This window comes from Phallusia mammillata, chromosome 7 (assembly GCF_965637545.1).
Source record: "Phallusia mammillata chromosome 7, kaPhaMamm4.hap1.1, whole genome shotgun sequence".
NCBI classification, from domain to species: Eukaryota; Metazoa; Chordata; class Ascidiacea; order Phlebobranchia; family Ascidiidae; genus Phallusia; species Phallusia mammillata.
The window spans coordinates 4,331,695-4,340,103 of NC_137258.1; the positions used below are offsets into that span (position 1 = coordinate 4,331,695).

At 36.1% G+C, this 8,409-nt stretch overlaps 2 protein-coding genes across 2 annotated transcripts; one reads left to right on the forward strand and one right to left on the reverse strand.

Moving 5' to 3' along the window:
• On the reverse strand, positions 1-1,370 carry LOC145237931 (calmodulin-lysine N-methyltransferase-like). Its single transcript, XM_080100931.1, has 2 exons — positions 994-1,370; positions 1-713 (listed from the first exon to the last, which is right to left on the reverse strand). The coding sequence occupies exons 1-2, from the start codon at positions 1,267-1,269 to the stop codon at positions 99-101; spliced, it is 891 nt and encodes a 296-aa protein (XP_079957057.1). The 5' UTR covers positions 1,270-1,370; the 3' UTR covers positions 1-98.
• A 206-nt stretch (positions 1,371-1,576) lies between these two features.
• On the forward strand, positions 1,577-8,396 carry LOC145238025 (uncharacterized). Its single transcript, XM_080101052.1, has 6 exons — positions 1,577-1,721; positions 2,198-2,433; positions 5,356-5,429; positions 5,501-5,581; positions 7,114-7,194; positions 7,254-8,396. The coding sequence occupies exons 1-6, from the start codon at positions 1,642-1,644 to the stop codon at positions 7,371-7,373; spliced, it is 672 nt and encodes a 223-aa protein (XP_079957178.1). The 5' UTR covers positions 1,577-1,641; the 3' UTR covers positions 7,374-8,396.
• Positions 8,397-8,409: the final 13 nt, after the last annotated feature.

Below are 8,409 nucleotides of genomic sequence, written 5' to 3' on the forward strand. Positions count from 1 at the left end.
TTTGTGTAAAATAACAATTTAATTGGCTAAAAACGAAAAACAACAGCAACAAGAAACAGGAAAAAATTCAGGCCTTTAGCAAGGAACAATACAAATCGCTATTTCATCAACTCAACCATAATAGGAAAATGCAGGTCAGGATCATAATGTTGATTGTTTTTTCTGGCACGTTCATGTTTTAAGCTCACTAAAGGACAGTAAAAGTCAGACTCAGACACTTGAGAAAACTTGTCCATACATAAATCAACAAAGGTGGCCAAAGTATTGCCACGACGGGGAGCAAAGACAAATGCTGTGCCTTCAGGTTTTAACATTGCGTAGGTAGCATCAACTAAATTAGGCCTATGCTCATCAAAAAACAGGCAATCAGCACATAAAATATAATCAAACTTTTCTTCATGTTTTTGGTAATGATTTGGGTTGTCCCATCGAATCACACTGGCAGACACATCTACCTTGTTTTTGTTCTTGGTGTTCATTTCAATAACTTGCTGTAGGGACTCAACACATTTTACATTGCCATCACTCAAAAGGACATGAGAGTTTTTGCAATTTAATGCAACATTCATCCCTGCCAAACACGTGCTTCCTCCACCCAACTCCAGGACTGATCTGTTTCTGAACTTGTGCATATGCAATACACAGTAGTAAGCCATTACCTCCTCAGCTGGCCAAATGCACACATTTCCTGTGTTGTTGAAGGAAAGAACATCCTAAAAACTGATGAGATTATTTTAACTGTTAAACAAAAGATTCTGACAACCCTTTTGACTTCTATGAGGCATTTATTGCTGGTGAAAGTAAGATTATCAATACATGTCTTAAATGTACAATGGTAGAAAGAGCAGATGTTGATGGGTGGGGTTTTGGTTTAAAAACTCGTTCTGTTATAGTTCCTACAGATCAAAAACAATGGGACATTTTGCGCAAATAAAAAATGCATGCAGATGTCCACATAACCGGTGGTGAATAAAAGTCCAAACCAATGCGTACCTTTACACTTGTGATAGGTTCAGGGTGTTGTATCCAAACGTCCAAACTCTCTGGTACTTCTTGGCAGGTGTAGGAAAACCATTTGCACTCTTCCTTTGTTTTTCGTGTCGTAGGTTTATCTGAGTTTACTACACAGTTGCATTGCTTGCGCGCAAACAAGTCAAATGAACCGAACCTTCGCACAGAATTGCTAAAACTACTGTCACCGTCACCTGTAAGCTTCTTTTCCACTATTGCGTTGCGTAAAATATCCCACCGAGCCTGACTTTTGGACATATTGCCAAAAAACTAAGCAGTTTCAGACCAAACTATTACAATTTACAGCAAAGTCTGGCAGATGTTTACAAATCGTTCAATCGATTTGTAGTTGTTCATGTGCAACCACGCGTGTCAAAACAAAAAATGCGATTCGGTTAAAATGTTTATGAAAGAATTATTTAAAACGAAGTGGGCCTTATTAAAGCATCTTTGTAAAGTATATCAGGAATTAAATTTTTTGACGAGTTACCAGATATGAATTTACGCTTTACTTAACTAAAAACTTTTTCAGCATTGGACAAAAATAAGATATCTATGTAGGTTTAAGAAAGAATTGAGATTTTGTTGCCGTGTCGTTTTTTTGCAAAGAAATAAACAAGTTTGGCTGATATGGGCGTAATCGAGAAGTTTTTGCTTTGCATCAGATATTTGTTCTTAACATTTTCTGGTCTTCTTAGAAGAGCAGCATGGTATGTATTCAACGGAATACGTTAAAGTTTACCTTAACCATGTGATAATTAAACATGTAAAAGCTGTTAAAATGTGGTAAATTTTAGCTACATCACTTGTCCTGTAACGTTGATTTTTTATCATTTGTTTGATATAGCAGAAGAGTAAACTATGTCCAATGCAAGGATTATTAAAAGCAACCTCCAAAACATATATGCATAACGATAATGTTTACAAGCAATGCAACCTTATTTTGCATCAATGCAACTGCACTCCAGTCTTGAACTAAGTAATTTTTTTGTAAAATGAATTTTGAATGGAATTAGTTATAACTGCTTTTGAAATATTTATCCCCTTGTGCAAAATTGGAAGAGCAAATCTTTTTTGGAGAATTACACAGTGGTTAAGTGTTTGTCTATTTTTGTCCACATTAAAACCGAATGACTTCTGTGTTTGCTTAAAGGTTTTCTTGCTTTACCAAACAATTTTGTTTCAGCTTTGTCAAAAAACAGAAGTTGGATGATGAAAGTGACCCAACCTCAGTTGTGATTGTTCCAAATTCCCAGTTTCCACAGCCCACCAATCAAACATATGATAATGGCTACACTTCCAACTTTCCTGGTAGCTACCCAAGCCCAGAAAATCCACCCCAACAGGCCACAGATTTGCAAATGACCGACTGGAATAGTTGGGGCACTGAAAACGCTGAAACAGATCAACAGAATCCTTCTGGTAATTAGATAGGCACTTTTTATTGTGTTTTATATTTGTTGTGCAATTTAAAAAAAAATTTATTATATTTTTTGTTTTTGATACAATGTCATGCATTTTCCATTTATGAGACCTAGACTTTTTCATTATGTATATTCTGCATATTTAAGCTTTTTTAGTTTGAAACAAAAAGGATAAAATTCTTTGAAATTGAATGTTCATATTTGCAGGCATAATTAGCAAATATGTTTTCTGTGGATGTAATAAGTTGCAATAATACAGACAACAAATGTGTAAAGTTAACATATATAAAGTAAAAATATAATCAACACTGGTACATATGCTTGGCTTGTTTCTGACAATAACAAACCCAGGCAGGCAAACAATAGGAGAAATAAAAACATTTTCTGAGTCAGAATCTTTGCTTTACCATTGTAAATAATTGGACCTAGTTAACTCAATGACCACATGCATGAGCGCCGAATAGACGGTGGCGGGTGTTCTGCTTTTACACAAGCATGCGGCGTAAAAGCAACAAAATGTGGCTTAAAACTGTAACCTGTTTTGGTTGATACCTTGTTTATGGTGCCAAACACACAATTTTTGCCAGTCAATGTTTAGCCATTGTTATGTACAATGTGTTTGTACTGTAACAAATGGTTATTTTAGGTGATACAAAGAAACAACAACGTGACGAATATTTTTTAAACGTTGCTAAACCAATGCTTCAGCCAGGTGTTCCTAATAAATATTATTTCGAAAATTCCATTTTTTTTTATTTTGACGAATGTAGCATTCTATTGGAAGTTAGTTGGGCTTTGAGTTTGTCCTGTGGTTGCCTGCATTAGTGATGTCACATCAAGTGATGTCATATTTTACGTCGACCACCTTGCATTTCTGTAAAACTTAGCGCCTATGACCACATGTATATATATAATAAAACTAATATATATTGTGGGGGACAAATCCTGTGATAATCCTTTTTCTGATGTAGTCAAGCACATTGTAGCTGAATAACTAGTTGCATGATATATACAGACGAATCCGGTTAGTCGCATACCGGTTAATCGCATAATCCGTTTAATTGCATCGCAATCAAAAATCCCAAACCGTCGCCCATCGTTTGTTAAGAAAATCGCCCGGTTAATCGCATACCGGTTTATCGCATAAACCGGATATTCGCATCGATTTTCAACGAAATATGCGATTAACCGGATTGATGATCTCTATGTGAAAGTCAAACAGACCGAGTTTTTGGAATAAAAGACGACGATATGATAGTAAAATCCTCCGGAGGTAATGTACGCGAAAAAACGTAGATGCATGTTTGCATTCTACACCAAATAACGCATCTAACGTTGAAAATGAAACGTCTCGACCATAAAATATTTTTGAAAAGTTATTAGGAGATTAAATCGGCGTTGAGTTTACCGCTGTGCGATAACTAGGAATCGTTATCTCAAAGCTGTGCACATTGTTCCTTTATGGTTGGCTTATCTAATCGCCAATAGTGATATAACAAGCGTTTAAAAGAGTTCAACACGTTAAAATTACGAAACTGGTGTTCCGGCAAAGACGCTGATTGTAATTTCTTACTATGTGCAAACTGCACCAAATTCAAAGTATTAAACTGTATTGAACTTTGAACAATGTTAAATGTAAAACAAATGGTTAAAAATGTTCTTCTGTTATTGTTCATGACCCGCAAAACACGTAATGGTTGTAAAAAATGTTAGCTCGCAAGTAATCACACTATGTTGTTTAGATTCACGTAATTGGTAACGTGCCGATGATTGACATATTTTATGTCGTCTATTCGTGACCTTGCGCAACTTATCAGGTGGATTACCGATTAAGAAAGGCATTTATTCCTCTTGTATTTGTTGCTGGTTTAAATTTTTGAAGCAACGATCACACGTTTATCACGTGACAGTCATGCTAATCTTGCAGCTGCAGTTTTGCTGAGTAAGCTAGAAAGTAGCGCCACAATCTCTTTAAAGGTTTGCTAAAATGAATTATTCTTTTTGTCAATTGAATAACGGGTTATAATAGAAACTGATGCAGCTCGCCTTTGCACCCTTGCGCTGTAGAATGTGCCGAAGTTGGAAGTTTGACCATGTTTCGGTCGTGTACTTTCGGGTTTGGGCTTGCTTACAAATATGCACAGCGCTTTGCCGCTTAACGCGTTGGTTTGAACTACAAAACGAAATAGGTCAGAAACAATTTTACGTGTATATTAAGCGAGAGGCCTTTATAAGGGAAACTACCCAAAACAAGACTAAAACGTCATAAACTGTCGTCATAGGGAAGTTCCTAAATTTAAATGTTGGGTCCCTTGGCTACGATGCGACGTAACATATCTTTTCAAATAAACCTGACTACAAGAGAAAGCACAAATCAAACGAACTGCGGCGTGTGCGCCAACTAAAGAGTGTGTGTGCGTTGCTTCTGTTTTCTTTGGGCGATTGCACCATAGCCACGACAGTTAGGAAGCATGACGTCATGTATTGCGCTGAGAGTAGCACTTTTTTCAATTCCATTGCCATAGTTGAGCGTCATTGCAACTCTGTTTTAGCTGGGGAAGTGAAAGTAAGCACTTTTGATAACCGCGTGGACTGTTTACATAGCAACCGGATTATGGCATAATCCGGTTAATCGCATCAAATGCCCTTGGCAAATGGATGATGCGATTAACCGGATTCGTCTGTATTTTTAAATTCCATAATGTTGCATGCTAGTTTATTGTTTGGTGCTATTGTGTCATTATTCTTATCCTTAATAGCAAGAAAAATCAGGTGCAGCCTTAAAACTGTAGCTTTTTAGTGATTACATATTTGACTTGTTTGGGTTCACAGCCTTATTTCAAAAGTCCTTTGAATAGGTTGCTGTTTGCAGAGTATGTGTTACGGCTTTCAAGTTGATTTAATGCTCTTTGTTGTACAGAAGAAATACCAGTGCAGAATGAAGCAGATGTGGACTTCTTTCGAGACATGGAACCAACTGTAAAAGTGAATAAGGTTTGTAGCTATGAACTAAAAATTTCTTTTTAATTGGTTATGTCATAATCTCTAAATTGTTTTGTGTCTAGGTTTTGGTGAAAAAAAAGAGAAGAAATTCTTCTAATTCAAATCGATTAGCAGTCAACCAAGACCTTGAATTTACAACAACTGTATGTTTAATTTACATTATCTTTGTAATAACATATTTTACATGTCAGGGGTGGCCAAGCATTTGTAATCATGTGTCATTTTTTTTGATGAGTTGAGGAGCATAAAGTTGTATATAATGGTTTTTAGGTTCTTTGCAGGACAACAAGTACATATTTAATTACATAATTACATGAAGTTTTTACCAGAAGATCTCTATAAACTTGATATTATGCCTGGCAGCAATAGCTTATATATTACACAACCAACTTGATCACATAGGCCAGTGCTTGTTAACCTTTTTTGAAATGGTACACTCTTTTATCGTTTACTCAAAAATGGTACACCCCCCAAAAACGGTAACTTGTTGTAAACTTTTTAATGCAAAACAAACCATGACGAACAAGGAAAGTAAATATTATATTGTGACACCACAAACAGAATATAGTAATCCACAAGCTACATACACTTGAGATACATGTTGTACCATGTATAGTACACTTCAGTAAATCTGTTCTAAAATACAAATCTGTCTGTTGTCATACTTGCAAGGTCATAGGTGTATTGTATCTGGTACACCCCAGTACCAGGGAGTCGAACCAGAACTGAACCCGAACCCACGAACCGGTTTGAGCGGTTAATTTCATTAAACCCGAACCAAACCTGAACCGCTAATTACGATTTTCTAAAAACCCGAACCGGAGTTGAAACCGATATTTTGTTTGTCGTTGGACCCAAACCGGAACCGAACCAGTAAAAATTGCAGTCTGTTTTATATTTTGTGATTTTTTCAAAACAGCGCACTGAAGAATACACAAGATAACACTTATAGGGCGTGTCAAAAATAACAGTGCACGGGCAAAAATCTTTTGGAGTTTGGTAAGGCCAGGTATGATGGGTAGAATTAAATTAAAACGAATACAAATTTGAAACGGTTTAAAAACCGCAAACCGGTTCGGAACAGATAGTTTGCCCAAACCGGAACAAAACCCGAACCCGAAAATATACATTGTTAAAAACCGGAACTGAACCCGAACCTTTAAAAACAAAACCAAGTGAACCCGAACCGAACCTGAACCCATATGACAAGCGGTTCGACTCCCTGCCCAGTACACCCCATCAAAGTGGTACACCCTTTAAAAATTATGGTACACCCTGCGGTGTACCATACACCCGGTTGAAAAGCACTGACATAGGCATCGTGAACCTGTAGCATCACTTTTCAAGAAAACTGTCTGTTTAATTGCATAATCTGTTTAAACGCATGAAATAGCTTTGCAAAATGGGTATGCAATTAACCAGACTCATATGTATATCCATTCTTCTGAAAAACTCCATTAACATACAAATTAGGTTAATTGCATGTGCATTGCAAAACCATACACTACAACAAGACTATCGTCCACTTAATCTGGTTAATGACACACAAAAAAAAACCTTGAAACTTTTACAATTACTACAAAAAGTGCAACTTTACAATTTATATAACATGCAAATTCTTTAACTTCACAATCCTGAGTCTTACATCTGTAAAAATGATAATTTATTGATTTAGGGTCAATTGGATGATTGGGCTGATGAAAATGAACAAGGTGGTTGGGATGAGGAAGATACATTTGATGTTGATGAGGCCCAGGTAAATAAAACATATTATTGTGGCATACTTTAAAAAAAATGTTCACTATCTTCATACAGGTTGTTCGAGAGGCCAGAGAACAACGAAGGCTGGAACGGCAAATGCGCGCAAAACAACAAAGACAGGAAAAGAATCTATCTAGGCACAATGTTCAAAAGCTTGCGCAAAAAGTTGCCTAATCTTGCTTTCTTGTTTTGAGTTTTTGGAAATGGTCCCTCTTGCTGTACCAGAGATCCAGGAAAAGGAATTATGATGGTGGTGCTTCTGTACAAACTCCGCATATGCTTTAAAATTTGTATTTCAATCTGCAGTTATTGGTATGAAGTCTATATTGTCTAACAATGAAAACTGAATTCACTGCCACTATTCAAACCAATGTACCAAATCTATGTGACAACACAACCAGTTCCCTTTGCTTTTATGTGTCATTTTTATTGGCACTTTTGGTGGTATAAAAACATGATAAAAATGTCTCATATCACTTATATTGGGCAGTATCATTATTTTGAATATTCCATTACTTTTTGTCGCTTTGTGTGCAGTTTATTTAACCAGCTGGTGTTATATATGGCTACATTGTTCTCTAATTATGTTCGTTGCCATCGCTAAGTGAACAGTTTAAACGTTTATACTCTTGTGACCACTGCTTGTATGTTTTCCTATGTTTAAATATGGAACCTAACATGTTCGTTGTACTATGTTAGAATATGTTCTTTGTTGGTCCCAATTGTTATTTTGTACAATTGTTTGGTGATTCTTTTGCATTTGAATGCAACGTGCAATTCTGGTATTGACTACTTTAAAGTTTATCCACTGGCCATTAGTTTGTGATGTTTAACAAGCTTTTGTGTCCATAGATTTTCATTTACCCCCTTTAAGGTTTCATGTGTCCATGACTGCAATTTATTATATATGTTCCCGTTTTTCAACCAGTCTAATTTGTATTGGTTTGGACAAGTGAAGGGCATGGCATCTACTGTATTGGAAATCATACTCTTGTACGGTACAATCAATCTGTAATATCAAAGACAATGGTTTGTATTATTTGTTGTATTATGTTGGTTGTCTTTTGTTTTTCTGCCATGGCATCAACTCTATGTTACGTTAAACTTCTGCATATTGCAACTTCTAAACCACTTCGTTTCAGCAACACCATGAGATTTTTACAGGTTTTTAACAAGGATTTTTTTCTGCGAAATGAACACACTGTCATTT

Excerpts from the sequence above, each read along its gene's own strand:
- LOC145237931 (XM_080100931.1), bottom strand. The coding sequence starts at position 1,269 with ATGTCCAAAAGTCAGGCTCGGTGGGATATTTTACGCAACGCAATAGTG. Across the intron at positions 714-993 it reads AACCTATCACAAGTGTAAAG|GATGTTCTTTCCTTCAACAA; the intron begins GTACGCATTGGT and ends ATCAGTTTTTAG.
- LOC145238025 (XM_080101052.1), top strand. The coding sequence starts at position 1,642 with ATGGGCGTAATCGAGAAGTTTTTGCTTTGCATCAGATATTTGTTCTTA. Across the intron at positions 5,582-7,113 it reads ACCTTGAATTTACAACAACT|GGTCAATTGGATGATTGGGC; the intron begins GTATGTTTAATT and ends TTATTGATTTAG. Across the intron at positions 7,195-7,253 it reads TTGATGTTGATGAGGCCCAG|GTTGTTCGAGAGGCCAGAGA; the intron begins GTAAATAAAACA and ends ATCTTCATACAG.